Here is a 16,917-nt window from a genome sequence, read left to right as displayed (position 1 = left end):
CAGCAGCGTCAGTCACTGCAGCCAATACACAGTCTTTTGAAGCACGTGTGAGGCATTCTCCAAGACACACCGTTTTCTGGGCCGTAAAACAAAGCAGATTTAAAAGAATTAAAATCAGACAAAGCATGCCCTCTGATCACAACAAAATTAAACTGAAAACCACCAGCAGTAAGAGACCTGGAAAAACTGACTAATTGTGTTTGTCCCACTCAGATGGCTTTGGCTGCTCACCCAAAAGACATCTTCCAGATGGTTCACATGGAAGGGATGGTCACAGACAGAGATGCTCTGAGAACTTCATACTGTTTTAAACATCTGTGGAGTTGCTTCCTTAATTTCTTTCTTTCTTTTTTTTTTTAAGAAAAAAGGTATTCCAGTTAATCATTCTATGGGATAACTGAAGAGCTTCATTGTATGGAATTTTAAAAAGAGATTAGATGAGTTATTGGAAGATAGGAAAGTTGCCTGAAAGTAGAAAGCATATTGATACGATTCTGAAATTCTTTTATCATTTGACTTGAATTGTAATGAAGAGTACTACTGGAAGTTAAATGCCAGTATGCAGGCGTCTTGTTGCGTAATGAGTAAAATCACAGGAAAAATTCAGATTTAGGTTAATTGTACAGTAAGCAAAATTAGATGGGAAATAATTTTAAGTATTTTATTTTAGCCATGCTTAACTAGAAATCGTGCATACATCATTTTTTCTGTAAAAGTAGGATGTGCTGTCTGTATATCTTTGAAATCTGTAACGTTTATATAAGTAGTTCAACATCTGTTGCGTGTTTAGCCAGTTCGCTCACATAGAAGCGGTAGGATAATGCAGATTCCTGGGCAAGAGTCTTTTTCCAGGGAGTTGAAGCTCCAGGCGTGTTGCACTGGGACTGTGAGCTTCTGAAACCATCTTTCTCATTTTCAGGTCGTGAGCCATGCCCTTAGTGAAGAGGAACATCGAGCCCCGGCACCTGTGCCGGGGAGCCCTGCCCGAGGGCATCACCAGCGAGCTCGAGTGTGTGACCAACAGCACCCTGGCCGCCATCATCCGCCAGCTGAGCAGTCTGAGTGAGTCCCCTCGCCTCAGGCTCCCTCCGTTCTGATTGCCAGTGACGTGTTAATTTTAATGACTTTAGCCAAGTGGTTTCAGTTCAGTGGTTCTGGGATTGTCCAAAGAAGAGGCTTTGGAGGAAAGAGCCTTCCTCCCTCCTGAAAATTTCCCAGCATGAAATGAGCTGTCTGCCCTCTCTGGTCTGCTGACACCAGCTTGGTGTGATCACGTTGGAATTGACTGGTTCGCAGATGACTAGATAAGACCAAATGTGTAGTTTAAAGTAGTGTTCATTGTTAAAAGCTTATTATACATAAGGATAAAGTCATTGGTAGTTGTTTTTTTTTAAGTGAGTTATTTATTACACTTGGACAGGACTAATCTTTTTTTTAAACGTGGTGAATTGAGAACTGGTGCTATGCCTGACATAGAGCGGAGGCTCGATACATGTTTGTTGATTGAATAAAATTTCAACTGAATCAGAGGATCCAGCCTGAAACCAGTGAGACTTGCTGATTTTAACCTTCTAAAGGTTAAAGTGCGGGTACTAACTTCCGAATGGAGGTCAGCAATGAGCTGCTGGTGACATGTATGCAGTGCCATGTACACGTCACACGCATGGGTTACAGACATGTAAGCAAACACAAGCATAAGGAGGAGAGGGTTTCCTTTTTTTCCAATTTTGAACATTAGCATGAGATACACAAGGAATACTCCATTTCTTAAGACTCATTTGTGCATGAAAATGCTTTTCCTCCAAAGCTTTTTGAAGTTGCAGTCTTTCTGCCTAACTTTTACATTCACGTCGTGATCTTATTTTCTCACTTCATCCCACTCCTTTTCGGTTTAGATGGTTCACACTGCATTTTGGGTGACAGGTTTTCACAGTTAAATTTTCAGAACCTCTGTTAATAATGAGAAAATCCTCCATGAAATTTCACGTCCCGGTCACCTCAAGCACAGGAGAGTGGTTTAAAAAAAAAAAAAAAACACAACTCAAGTACTTTTATTTGTTTCGAAGAAGAAACATAACAGATGAGGTTTTTTTTTTTTTCTTTAAAAGAATTGTACTGTGTTGTTATGGATATATTTTTGATATATGATACCTATAATCATTGGCTGAGGCCAGAATAACCTGGAAATTACTTAAAATGTGTTTCAAAATAGATTTCTTCTGGAGTCTGAACTAATTATAATTGATTTTTGGTAGCAGTTGTTGTTAAAATGTGTCGATTCATGTTACAAGAGGACACCATGTAGATTATTGAAGGGTGAACGTGTTTCTGTGTGCCTTCATGTATTTCTGTAAGAATGCTTTTCAGTCTCTTGTTTTTATGCCTGAAGCGTCTATGGGCATGGGGTCTACGTGAGGAAAACCAACATGAACTATTACAGTTGTTAATAATCGTGCCGTGTTCCGAACAGCATTGCATCAGCCGTGTCTGTGGGGCCTGTTTGTAAGTGGAGCCGCCCACACGGTCTGGTCTGTTCCGTGGAGCCCCCTCTGGGCAGACTGAGGGCCGCCCGTCCGAGGGCATCTGAATCTTCACCCTGGGGACCCACGGGTGTGCTGTGTCACTTGTCAGGCAGAGGGTTGAGGCTGCTTGTCAGCTCATCTCACAAGAAGCAAGTTACCCTGGGCTGTCCAGGTGGGCCCAGTGAAAACCGGGGGTCCTTTAAGTGGGCAATCTGGAGTCATTAGTTCTCTAGTGCAGCAGTCCCCAACCCCTGGGCCGCAGACCACTGCCTCCCGTCAGGTCAGTGGTAATGTTAGATTAGAGATAAAGAGCATAGAAAGTGTAGTGTGTTGGATCATCCTGAAGCCAGCCCCTTGCCCCCGATCCGTGGAAGAATTTTCTGCCACAAAATTGGTCCCCCAAGACCAAGAAGGCTGGGGAGCACTGCTCTCGTGGGTCTAGGGGAGGAAGAACAGAGCCAGGCCCAGAAGGCATCTCTTTGGTCTTTTCCAGAAGGAAGACTTAGCAGTGGAGGGCCTGGTGCACTTCTGGTGTCTCTCTGGTTCTCTTTACATCTGTGAGGGGATAGTTCAGCGTCATGAAGGGATAACAGATACCAAATAGTCCCTCAGAATGCAAACGGAACTAACATATGACCCAGCGATTCCACTCCTGGATTTATATCCAGAAGAAAATGTAAATACTAACTGGAAAACATTCTTCAACAACCTCTGTGTTCCTAGCAGCACTGTTTACAAAAACTGAGAGGTGGAAGCAGCCTGACTGTCTATTGACAGACCAATGGACAGAGACAGTGGGCTGCAGATACACACATACACACAGGAGAATATTACTCTGCCATAAAAAGAGTGAAATTCTGCCATTTGCAGCAATGTGGACGGACCAAGAGAATATTATACTTGGTGAAATAAGTGTCAGAGAAAGACATACTGTATATCACTTATATGTGGAATCTAGAAAATAAGTGATTGTATACAGCAAAACAGAAACAGACTCACAGATACAGAAAACAAGCTAATGGTTACCAGTGGGGCAGAGGGAGGGGCAAGATACGGGTGTGGGATTAAGAGATACAAACGGCTATGTACAAAGCAGATAAGCAACAAGAATCTACTATATATAGCACAGAGAATTATAGCCATTATCTCGTAATAGCTTTTAATGCAGTATATAACCTGTAAAAATATTGAATCACTGTGCTATGTAACTGAAATGAAAATAATATGTAAATCAACTTTACTTCAGTGAAAAAAAATTAGTGTGTTACTTGGTTTTCCGGCAATGGAGTATTGATATTTTTTTCTTCAAATAATGACAGTTTCGTGTAGCAATTAACATTGAATTGGGAGTGCTTTTTCATCATTTTCCTTGATTAATTATCTGAGTGCTCTTGTTCTTATCACCTAGTTGCTCAATTAAAATTATTGTCTTGCAATCAAATTCCTTCTGATATTATAATATAATTCTAATAGAATTTGCTTTAAAAAGAAGACAGAGCATTTGTGTCCAATCCATTTCTGTGCCTCCCAAGCCAGTTTCCACTTCTCTCTCTACGTTCTTGCAGTAACAGCTTTCTTTTCCTTTCTTATGAAGGCCCCCACGATGTCACAAGGAAAGGAATTAGACCTTGGGTACCCCCTGCCCAGAGTTTTTGGTTATATTTGATGGCACTAATAAGATAGTATAGAGAACTTGGCACAGGATAACATGAAAGGAAAAAATTACCATTTTTTTTTTTTATTAATCACAGGAAGTCATTGATAATGGTTCATATATGTATCATTCTAAAAGTGATTTCTCATACATCTGGTTTTATAGCCTATTCTCACTTGGTAGATATTCAGCATCTAAGATACATTTTTAATAGCTAAAGATTATTATATTGATATACTATGAATAACCATTATCTTGCTGTTGGGCATACATATGTTTCTTTGTTTGGGGAAACACTGTCATAATTCTTGTATAAAACTAGTACTTACATCTCAAATCTTTTTTGGCATCTCTCTTTTCTTTTTTTTTTTTTTTAAGATTTCTTTCATCTTATATGTCATCAAGCTTCCTCCCACAGAGCTAAGATCATCCTTACCAATGGTATAAAAATTCTGAGACTATCAGTTTTAAACATGAGTCTCTTTAAAAAAAAGATTACAAAACCTATTTTCCATTTAATTTCTACATTGAGTACTTGTATAAATGAGAAGGAAAGTCTGTTTTCTTCTCAGTTTTTTAATTAGTGATTAATATTTTTATTAATACTCTTTATGTATTATGTCTCATATCAAACCAAATGCTAAATTGAATCAAAATACTTTTCTTGATGGCTTGCAGCATAATACATTTGCTTTATGTAATTGGATCTGAAATTCAGGGTTGTGTTAATTGATTATACCAAGTGCAGTTTTAGTCAGAAGAGAGATTTTAAGTGTTTTGAAGGCATGTGCTGAATAGATTTCTTGGATGTTTTTAGCCAAATGGAATATTTGAGGGGGAAAAAGGGAAGATTAAACATAATATATGCAAGAGATAGATAAAAAGTTCATTACCATGCAGGTTCAGGCTAGGCTAAGGGTGCTTTAAGAGAAGAGGTGTTTATGTACTAGACAGAGTTGACTGGAAGAAACAGCATGAATTTTTAAAAATTTACTGCCTCAAACTGAGATATGTGTTTGCATTTCTTGTGGATAAAAATAGAAAGCCAGTCAAGGAGGTAAGCAGTCCTGTGTATGTGTATGTGTAAAGTAAGGCTCTGTCAGCCACAGAATTGAAGGTAAGTGGAAGAATCCCCTCCTGACAAAGACAGGGCTGTTGGAAACTGAAGCGTTTTCCCTCACCTGGAGCATCAGATGTGATTCCTCAATAGAAGTAATGACACCAGGGTTGTTTCTCACCTCTCCCTGCTCTGGGTGACTGCATCGCGGCAGGATTTAAATGCAGGCTGATTCTTCCTAACACACGTGGAGAGCCAGCTATCAGACCTCTCTGCCTTCATCATCTGTGTTCTTCCCGTCTCATGAGTTCATAGGCCTACGGTAACGTTTCATAAGTGACTTACAGGTGTCTTTCTGACCGTTGCGATCTGCACTGTTATTATCACCTAAAAACGTTGAGGGAAGGTTTTCAAGGTTTTTAATGTTTTTTTCTAAAATTGTCCAAACCATGACACCACTGTCCCATCAGTCCATGACTGTGATCATCAGCAGTCTCAGGTCAGTTGTGTTCCTCCTCGACACAGGGCCTTTTGTAAGGGTAGGTCTACTGTGTCTGTTTCTTTCTCTACCAGCCTTTTACACACGTGGTCCAGCCAAAAAATAAAGTAGGAGACTCATGGGAAGGGAGAAAAGCGTGACACCCGATCAAGAAAAAGAGAAGTTACAGATAGAAGCAGGAACCACAGATGACCCCAGCCTGGCATTCCAGACATGGAAGTCACACCCACCTGCATAAGAAAAGATCTCAGCAGCTTCTCTTAGATCATCGGAGAACTGAGGTCACAGGACAAACCACTGCCCCAGAACTGGGAAAGACAGATTCCACCAGGATATGGGAGGTTTGAATGACAGTGCCTGCCAGGCTGACTTCATCCATGTTTGTAGAACACAGAACTCCCACCTGCAGAATATACGTTCTTTTAATGCTGCCTCTCTAAGATGGGGCATGTGCTTGGCCATAAAATAATACATTTGAAGAGACTCATACCACCAAGAGCATGATGTTAATGAGAAAATAATTCTAATAATCTTTCTAGATAGTTCTCACATATTGGAAAATCAAACGGCAGCTTCTAAATTAATCCTTGGGTCAAAGAAGAAATCAAAAAGGAAATTGCAAACTCTCACTGCACCGGTAATAAACACACACAATCACCAACGTATCTGTGGGATTTATGTAAAGAGGTGCTCAGAGGGAAGTTTGTATCTTTAAATGCTTGTGTCAGAAAAGGAGAGGGACCTGAAATCGGCAGCCTTCCTCAGGTGGGCATTCAGGGCTTCTCGGCAGGCACGCTGTAATTCCTGCAGTAATTAGTTTGCTGCCTGTTTCACATCTTTTCTCCCCTCAGTCCCCCATCCCAGATAGTGAGCTAATGATTTGCTTATTTCACTGGGAAAATAAAAGCTTTTAGGGGAGAACCAGACATCCCCCTTCTGCCATCTCAGCCCTCTGCTTTGCCTCTATACCGGCACGTCCTGCCCCGCCCGCTCTACGGTGGTGATCCCAGGACTGGGTTTACCCGCTTCTTGCCTGCCTCATGCACCCCTGACTCCCGTCTGCATCCTTCCTACCAAATACTCATTTATTGAGAGATCACCCTCTGCCCATTGCCCCATTCCCTGCTCCCTTCCTTCCCAACAAGATTTTTTGAGCTTGGACTCAAACTCGTGTGGTACAGATAAATCCCTAATTGGTTCTTTGTCAGTTAAGAATGAATCAGTGGCTCTTACCTCTTCATGGTCTTTAATTCAATTCAGAATTAGTTCAGTTCAACTATTATCGGACTTGCCATTGGAAGAGTAAGTCAAATTAAGCTCTTCGAACAAGTTACTGTTCCTAGAACTGAGTGCTGTGGTTGCAACACTTTATTCTTGTTCATCAGAAAATAGAGTTCCTCCCATTTTCTTCTCTTTAGTCACTTGTCAGCTTCCAGCAGCTGGTAGAAGATTAAGTTTGCGAGTCTTTAATTTCTGTTTCTTTTTATAAATTGAGAACTTCTAAGGGGAGTAGAGTGTCCCTTGTGTTTTTTCAAATAGGATTAAGCAATGAAGGTGGAGGGTCCGTGTTATTGATTCTTTTCGACCTGTTTAGCTACTACAGAGTGTGTTTTGAGAACATTCAAGTCCCTTCAGCAAAAGGCTGTCCATGCCCGAGTTGGTGGTGGTACACACTGTCGCTATTAATTAGATTTCTGCAGTGCTGAAGGGAAAGGAGTTTTCTTGGAGTTGCACTGGAATTTTTTTTTATTTTAACCATGAATGGTCAAGTAGAAAAAAATTAGTTGGTTCTATTTTGATTACATCTGGCGTTCTGAAAAAACAGCTGCTAGACTTGAATCCAAACCATTTGGAACATGATGCTTTGTCTACAGGTCATCCAGCTGAATGGGCAGGTGTTTTCTCAAACAGGCTTCAGAAAACAGTCTGAAAGGCATTACAGGTGTTTCAAAAACCAGTCAGTTTGAAAAGGTGGTGTGCACCATGCTTGTCCTGTGGAACCCCAACACACACGAGCATGTTGAAGATTTTGAGATACCTGAGGCATACACATGTTTAAACTTTCTAGTCCAGCATTTCCCAAATGTACCTGAGCAGGGAGCCTTTGTTGGTTGTGTCCTTGTGAATGAAAACACTGGTACAGGTTATGTGTTTTTATTCAAGAGATGCTGAGCGCCGGCTAGCACGATCAGTGCAGAGACCAGGGGCTTGGCCCACGCCTTACAGGACTTGTGTGAAAAAGCCAAGAGGAGGGGTGTGGGATGCGTCCTGTGACTGAGATGTCCTCTGGGTATCTGCACACACAGGAAGGGGCCTCTGATCTCGTGGACCCCAGTCTGCTTCCCGAAGGATAGGTTTTGAGTGCGTGCATTTTTGTATGTTTCTTCAAATCTCTTTTTGAGCACCTACAACAAGCCAGACACGCCCTAGACCTTGGCGATGGATGCAGCGATGCATAGAGTCCTCCTCTCCTGGATCATGCGTTCTTGTGGAATGAGGCAGGCCGGAAACAGGATCACTAAATACAAGTGTATAACTTATTATGTGGTGGTGAGTGCTCAGAGAAAAACATAGCAGGGAGGGGATGGCGGGGGTGTGGGGGTTTGTTTACATCTGTGAGTGTGTGTACAGAGAGGTGATTGCCATTTAGCTAGAGGTGCTAGATAGATAACGTCTCCCTTAGAAGATGACACTGGGGTCTAGACCTGGCTGACAGAAGTGGTCCAGGCGGGAGGTGCAGGAAATGTGAAAGCCCGGGCAGGAGCGGGTGTGTCTGACGTGTCTGAGTATCTGCAGCCATGTGGGAGGGAGACGGAAGTAGGGGGATGGGCCCGGGAGGTCACTGAACTGGATCCGGCAGAACCTTCTGAGTCACTGCCGGCCTTCATCTCTCCTTCTGAGTGAGGTGACATCATGGAAGGGGTTTGAACACGCAGAGGACTAACGGCATCTATGAGCAAGTGGGGAGGGTTCAGGCAGTGTGTTCTGCTAGAGCCCAGGAAAAGGACAGAGCGAAAGTGCATGGGGCCCTCGTGCCTGCTCAGAGCCTTGGGTTTGGTCTTGAGATGATGGAAGCCATGAAGGGTCGGACTAGCAGCATTGTATGTGCAGATCTAAGAATGGAAGGTGAATCTGGACACGGGAAAACAAAGCTGTTGATGTAATTTAGGAGAGAAACAGGGAGGGCCGGAGCCCAGGGGGTGGGAGGCAGGAGTGGTTTGATGTCAGTCCCGTGGAGGGAGGGAGCAGTTATGGCGACTCTGTTCTTTCTGGGGCTTCATCGCAGGCGGACCATGCCTTTCCCCGTAGGGGTGTGGGTTTGAGTTAATGGGAACATGCGCTCCTATGAGAACTTGTCCAGGGATTGCGATTCTTATAGGACATCAGCATGGAGATGTCTATTAGGTAATTAGACACATAAGGCCTGCTCAGGAAGTTCATAATAAAGGCAACAAACAAACCTTACCATTGGATGCCACATCTAGTTAAAGTGTTTAAAAGCATGCATAGTTCGTTTGAAGACCCTTTTTAAATTGGTTCGCCTTTTGGAACCATTTTGTATATTGCGTGAGTGGGGACTGTCGGCAGGATTTCAAGTGACTCCAGAAAGCCGCACTGCAGGTTTTCAGCTTCAGGAGAAACGATTTACTGCTCAACTGAGGTACGTAGTCAAAGTCCCCACTCCTGGTTTTAGTGGTATTCATTGATTCCTTTCTTACTCTTCCTTCCTCAGACAGCGTTCCTGTTATTAAGACAGTTACAGTGTTAGAATTTATGAAATTATACAAATTCTTAATTCTTAAAGAGATGCTTATCTAGTATCTAGGAGTAACTATTGAAGCAGCAGAATATTTCAATACATTTTATGAAGTAAACAGGAAATTTCCAAGTGTCTCATGACCTGAGATAATTCATGGGAAGTTTCTAATTTCTAGCTGAGAAAGTTGAGGGAAGTATGCGCCAAGGCAGGGAATCAGAAGATAGGAGACCCAAGTTGTCATTTCATCTGTTTCTCCCGCTTGCTCGGCACGGTGTCTGGACGTGGTGCCCAGCTTCGTCACCTGGAAGGTGGGAGCAGCGGCTCCATGTCTGGCTCATGAGTTCTCACTCATCATACAGGTGGTGCCAGAAGGCTCTGTCCCAGGTGGGGACAGCTGGGGACACCCGGTGGACACAGGTGGTTCTTAACTCTCATGGAGGTTATAGTCTCGGGGTTCACAGCAAAGACTAAGGTGAGTGAGTGTGAGAACACCGTGTAAATTGTAAAGCACAGTGAAAACATTACAGTTATTCTTGCTCCAGGTAACTTTTCTTCTGGGAAGGTTCAGGCTCTCTTCCCTTTTGAGTGATAAGTTGATAGAATGTGCAGATAAAAAGTTTCAGGTCAACGCATCTTATACCCCTCACAAAAATTAAGTCAAAATGGATCCTAGACCTAGATGTAACACAATAAAACTCCTCGATGATAGCAAAGGAAAAAGCCTAGATGACCTTGGATATGACTGTGACTTTTTATGCACGGTGCTAAAAGGCATGACAGTGAAAGAAATAATTGATAAGCTGGACTTCATCCAAATGAAAAACTTCCTTTCTGTAAAAGATATTGTGGAGAAGAAGAAGACAGGCCAACGACTGGGGAAAGATGTTTCCAAAAGACATAATCTGATAAAGGGCCGGTATCCAAAATATATCCAAAGAACTCTTAAAACTCAGCAATAAGAAAATGAACAACTTGTTTGAGAAATGGGCAAAAGACCTGAACAGACCTTTCACTGGGGAAGATGTGCAGATGGCAAACAAGCACATGAAAAGATGCTCCACATCACAGTCTTTAGGGAAATGCAGCTTAAAACAAGATAAAAGACACCTATTAGAACGGCCACAACATAAAACACTGACAACATCAGGTGCTAAGGAGGGTGCAGAGCAGCAGGAGCTCTCGTTCATTGCTGGTAGGAATGCAGAATGGTCCAGCCACTCTGGAAGACAGTTTAGCTGTTTCTTAAAGCACTAAACCCACTCACACCATAGCAGTCATGCTCTAGCGGTCATGCTCCTTGCACGCTTAGTAGGCAGTTATTAAATGTTTGTTGAGTGAGTAAAGGAATGGTGTTAGGATTTGGAAATTGAGCATAAGCAGATACTGATTCCCATCTTGTGAAATTTTCAGAAATGTTATTAATTACACTTTAAGGAATATGGGTGGTATGTCTCACACTCACGGAAAAGAAGAGATGATCTGTACAGAAAAATTTAACTCAGAATTCAACATACTGATTTTTAGGGAGGGCCAAAGTCAGCATTCTATACCTAGATTTTGAAATATGAATTAGAAGAATTTAATGTCATTGGAAGTGTGAGGGACCATATAAGATATCTGATATTGCTGATTGTGAATGAGGTTAAAATCCTGAATTTAGAAGCCAACATGATTTGTTGAATTAAATTTGTTTACTTGGGAAGTAAAAGGAAAGTTCAGGTCCTGAGCCGTGTATTGCAAAGCATGCAAAATGAGAGTTAGTTTTTTCCCAAAGAAGCTTAATTTAATGGGAAGCAACTTGGTGGGGGTGGAAAGCTCATGGTAAAAATTCTATATTATCTGGGTCATTTAAAAATCCTACAACTTTGGGTCACTTTCAGATATGTATGAGTATTTGTAATAAATTTTGAAAGATCCTACAGGTCTTTGACAGTGATGCATTTTGTGATGATTTGCACAAAACCGCACGTGTGGAGATTGGCTTTGGGTTTGGGTGAGAGTGTAGCCTCTGACCAGGCGCCCTTCTGCTCATGCCTTCTGCAGGCAAACATGCTGAGGACATATTCGGAGAGCTGTTTAACGAGGCCAACAACTTCTACATCCGCGCGAACTCTCTGCAGGACAGGATTGATCGCCTCGCTGTTAAGGTCACCCAGCTGGATTCCACGGTGGAAGAGGGTAGGTCATCCCTGGAGAGCCGGGAGCTGGAAGTGATGCTGAAGGAGGGGAGGGAGTCACCTGCTGCTTCCTCGGGGTCGTGCGCTTATCCTTCATCTCGTCTTTTCCTAGAAGAAAAGCGAGGGGCAAAACCCACAGTGAGGGGTTACTTAGTAATTAAGAGTCACATCTGGTCTACCTTGTGAACCACACTCAATTTTTAAATAAATGACACATGCAGTATTTGTTTTAAAGGACTCTCTGAATGCATTTGGTGTTAGAAGTCCTAATGGAGGTTACTGGTTGTTATTAGAAAGATACTTTCTTACCAGAAAAATCACAGACTCACTCCAAAGATACTGTCCAGCTAAGAGAGCCCTGTACCCTCTGCTCCCCTTAGGACCGATTGTAAGTAATTGAGCTGATCCTGCTGACTTAATTGCCCAGAAATGAAGGGCTTCAGGCCTCTAAAACAAAGTTAATATCCACAGGTGCTGTGTAGTTAACTGATGGTCATTTTGATGATGTACCCTGAATTTGGGATAGTTTCAAAAAAAATTAAAATTCAACAATCCCTTAAAAAATTTTTCACTTTTTGTCTCTTTCAAATAAAAGACTGAAAAAAACTGTCCCCCCACATCAAGATGTGCCATTTTATATTTACTTTGAAGAAAATGCTCAGATTAAAAATTATTTTTCCTTTATATAGGTAGTTACAGTTTCTCTCCTGGCACTAAAATGATCCTAGCATCTTATTTTTCTACTAGGCCTACAATAGCAGTATTAATAAAAAGTGAAAGTTTTTTTAAAATGTAATTATTTATGAAATTCCTCCCTCATCACTCAAAAAAACTTATTTTCTTATCTTCAGACCTGTTTCAAAGGTTGAAATTAAATTTGTGAACTAAAAATTTAACAAGCGTAGAACATTGAGATTTTAATATTTGTTAGGAACATTCTTACTTTTCCAACAGTAAGTAGGAAGCTAGAGACATGCTGTTTTTAATTTGATTTTTAAATATATCTTTTATTTAAAAGGAAAAGTTTGAATAGCTACTGGGTCTATTCAGACAAGGAGTTAAATCAATCATATACTTTTCAAATGGTATCAAAAATGATTTTAAAAATACTTACTTGTCTTTATTCAGCTTTTTGTTGGCTCTTGCAGTTGTGATGCTTGTGATAAAACTTACCCTGGAAAAGGTTAGCATCCTGAGATTCTACAGTACATTTTATAGCCTTAAATTCCCTTCTCAATCAGTATTCTCCCTTTTGACTTTCCTTGGTGTGGATATTCCTATAGAAGAATCCTTGACCAAGTCAGGAAATCTATGCTCTATGTGATCCTGCCACTCTTCCGTTGGGCAGGCTTGGAAAAGTCATTTAACACCCCTGACCATCAGCCTCATTGGTCCAGTGGGTGAATGCGCCTGTGCACCCACCTCAGAAAGTCATGTCAAGGTCAGATGAGTTAATACCTGAGATGCAGCATGCCGTTCAGACTCAAGAAATGAGTGTAATTAGCCTGCTTCTCTCAGACTCCTTAGTGTAGATTTGTATCATGCTGCTTAATTTCCAGGACGCTAGGTGTCCTGAAAAGCTTTGCCATTTCTCCTTAATATTGCTGTCAGAAAAACTTACTGCACTTTCTACATTCATGTATTTTTTACAGATGCATTTCCCACATGTATTGTAACTAAACTGGTATTAATTGTTTGAATGGGTCCCCTCCCCCTGGATACCCTGAATCTTTGTGTTTACATACCTATTATACTCATAATTTTATTCCTGTGTGATTTCTGAGAAATGCTATTTAAGTAAAGAATGATGCACTCATAATTAGGCTCAATGAAATCATTATATTGCCACGAAAGAAGGAAAGACATGATTTATAGAGATAGCTGTTGTTTATCAGAGGTAGGGGTTGCGCATACTAGTAAGCATGGTTTTAAATGAACAATGATAGATACTGTTCTTCGGCTCGAATAGATGTTATATATTCAGCTATTCTAGGAGATGTTTACGATTGTGAATCAAATTATACTTGTTTCTAAACGGTTCAAAATATTTCCACATAACCCGACTTGGGGGACTTTTCTCTAAACAGTGTCACTACAGGATATCAACATGAAAAAAGCTTTCAAAAGTTCCACAGTCCAAGACCAGCAGGTGGTTTCAAAGAACAGCATTCCTAATCCTGTTGCTGACATTTACAACCAGAGTGATAAACCACCTCCTCTGAACATCCTTACACCATACAGGTAGGTCCTCCATGTGCAGGTGTATCACCAGAGCTTCTCAGGGTAAGTAAGTTGAGAGAGGTGGGCAGTGTGGTGAAAACATCTTTTCAGACTTTGAGAATAATAATTGCAGTATTATCCACGATGAAATTGTGCCTCCCAGGTGGCACAGATGCTAAAGAACCCGCCTGCCGATGCAGGAGACACAGGTTCGATCCCTGGGTCAGGAAGATGCCCTGGAGAAGGAAAAGACAACCCACTCCAGTGGGTTCTTGCCTGGAGAATTACATGGACAGAGGAGCCTGGCGGGCTACAGTTCTTGGGGTCACAAAAGAGTCGACTCTTGGTGACTCAACAACAAAAGCAACCATGATGACATTAGTGATTTACAGAGTTGCTAAAGTTTGAGTATTTCAAAATACAGATAAGCTTACCAAGGGAAGTGTGAGCTCTGATGTTAGCTTTCAGATGCAGATATCTTGAGTAGAGGAGGGTACATTACATAGTAATGGTGTGTGATTGTGTTGATCCTCACGTTCAAAGTCAAGTTTAAAGGAGTTGCATAATTCATCTCTAATGCGGTCAAGTACCTGTCTCAGCATTTCAGCCCCGCAGACATTTGTTATTTAATTCAGAAACGTGTGTTCTGCAGCGTTGGGGTTTCTAAGAGTGAATATAGAATCAAGAAGGTAACCTTTCGTTTGAATTGGTAGGACTCACTATCAGGACTGAACTTCCTAGAAAAAGAATGAAAAATAAATTGTACAAAAATTATTATTAAGACACTAAAAATACTCTTTAGAACTTCTCTCTGACCTACTGCCACATCACTGTGTTCTTTCCTGTTTTCATGTATTGGGTTGGCTAAAAGGTTCATTTGGGTTTTTGGAACAGTTATAGGAAAACCCAAATGAACTTTTTGGCCTACCCAGTAATTCGTCCCCATCTTCACCCCCTGTAGAGCTCACTTCTCAGCCTCTGATGAGCTCAGACTGGTGAGGGGTGGTCCTCATGGCCCCACAGGATTAGCTCTGCTGTGTGGTACCCCAGCCTTCCTGAATTCACTGAGTCCTTCATTTCCATTACTTCTCTCCTGGGTCTGGTGGCCCTTCTCAGGCAGTGCCCAGGGGTTTTCTTGGTCTGAATTCCTGTCCTTTCTCAGGGTGCAAAAGGAAATGTTTGGACCCGTCCTTTATTGCACCTCTGCTAGGAAAGTAGTTGTTCAAACTGCATCCCTTTCTTCAGCATGGACACAAAAATGCTCCAGAAAATGAAATCGGGATTCCATGGAAGCTGTGATGGGAGAGGATCAGGATACCACATTTTTCTATGAAACAAGTGTATGTTTCTAGAGTCTTTGGATACTCGTCTTAAAAATGAATAGTAGAATTGTAAGCCTAATTTATTTTTTTTACCTTTTAAAAATTTATTTTTAATTGAAGGATAATTGCTCTATAATACTGTGTTGGTTTCTGCCGTACATCAACATGAATCCATCCTAGGTGTACACATTTCCCCTCCCTCTTGAACCTCTCTCCTGCCTCCCGCTCCACTGTCTGTAAAATAGATAGCCAGTGGGAATTTGCCATATGACTCTGGGAACTCAAACCGTGGCTCTGTGACAAGCTAGAGAGGTGAGATGGGGTGGGAAACCTAATTTTTTAACTTGTTCAGCAGACATTTTTCTGGGGGCAGTTTCAGCTCTTTTTATCCCAGAGCCATGAGAACTTACTAAAATTTTCCTAAGAAACCTCACTAAATATTTTGTTATAAAGGAGAAAAGAAACCCAGAAGACTCAGTGAACCACTCATATTTGACTAATCAAGATCATGATTAAATATTTGTGGTGGTTAAAATTTTTAATTGCATAAAAATAAATTGATGTTCATATATATTGTGTATACTCAGTTTTACGGAAAAGAAAAATGTCTTTTAATAGTGTGTTTAAAAATAGTCATGCCAACTCAAATCTACTTTTTATTAATACAGAAATATTTTGGGTAGGAAAAAACACAAACTTTTGCAATTGGATTTAAATATGATAGTGACAACACAGTTTTAAATAAGTACAGTGTGACTGAAAAGTCAAGTGTTGCATTTGACTTTTATTTACATATTTTACATACTTTTAGTTACATTTATGCACCATGAATATTCTGCTTCTTTCCTAATTGAATTATAGATGTTGGGCAAACCTGATTTTTAAAAAAAGAGTACTTGCTAATTTTTATCCAAATAGCCTTGTCGCTCCAGAATAGAAGTGAACATATATGTGCTAAGAGATCCATCCATCTCTATATGTAGCCCCCATTGGAATAAACAGAACATACCTTGAAATAATTGTGGTATTAAATATTGCTGTTTATGAGCTATATTGTGATTTTGGGTAGCATTTTTCTAAATCTAAATATGCAAGAGTAGTTTTTACTTAATTATTCTAGAAAAAACTACTGTTACTGCATGTTCACACATTTTTTTTCAAATAAGGAAAATTGGGAGACTTCAGAGAGTGTACGATAGTTCAGATTTCTCATGCAGCTGTTATCTCGTGAGTTTAAATGAACATTAATAATTACCCATATGAAAATATCTAACAACCTTTTTTTCCCGCCTGACTTGTAATACATTGATTTACAGAGATGATAAGAAGGATGGGCTGAAGTTCTATACTGATCCTTCCTATTTCTTTGACCTCTGGAAAGAAAAAATGCTACAGGACACGGAAGACAAAAGGAAAGAGAAAAGACGTCAAAAGGTAAAGAATTCAAGTATGGGAAATGCTCAAATGAACGTGTAATTGAGATGCTTGCTTAGAAATTAGAGATTTAAAAATCAGTACATTTTTTAAACAGTTGACATGTTGGGTTTTGTGCTGAAGTTTTTTTAGAGGTTGCATTCTTCACGTGAAGATACCATTCAATCTAACACAGTAATACAGTACTACTGTCTATAAATTCTATTGATTTATTCTCTAAAACTTGCTTTGCTTTCATAAAAGTAGTGGCAAAAATTTCAGTATTGTTTGTC

The 16,917-nt window shown here is 40.7% G+C and overlaps 1 protein-coding gene across 3 annotated transcripts in view; it reads left to right on the top strand.

Annotated features, from left to right (window-relative positions):
• WASF3 (WASP family member 3) overlaps positions 1 to 16,917 on the top strand; it is a 73,227-nt gene that overhangs the window by 42,448 nt on the left and 13,862 nt on the right. For all 3 annotated transcript variants that reach the window (XM_061133139.1, XM_061133137.1, XM_061133138.1), the window contains 4 exons: positions 920 to 1,062; positions 11,536 to 11,670; positions 13,757 to 13,910; positions 16,528 to 16,645. In XM_061133139.1, the coding sequence (XP_060989122.1) occupies positions 930 to 1,062; positions 11,536 to 11,670; positions 13,757 to 13,910; positions 16,528 to 16,645 (540 nt within the window). In that variant the 5' untranslated portion in view covers positions 920 to 929. The remainder of the gene's footprint in view (positions 1 to 919; positions 1,063 to 11,535; positions 11,671 to 13,756; positions 13,911 to 16,527; positions 16,646 to 16,917) is intronic.

Source organism: Dama dama, chromosome 30 (genome assembly GCF_033118175.1).
Source record: "Dama dama isolate Ldn47 chromosome 30, ASM3311817v1, whole genome shotgun sequence".
Taxonomy (NCBI): domain Eukaryota; kingdom Metazoa; phylum Chordata; class Mammalia; order Artiodactyla; family Cervidae; genus Dama; species Dama dama.
The sequence above is the reverse complement of the archived record's forward strand: the minus strand, read 5'-3'. Positions and strand labels throughout refer to the sequence as shown.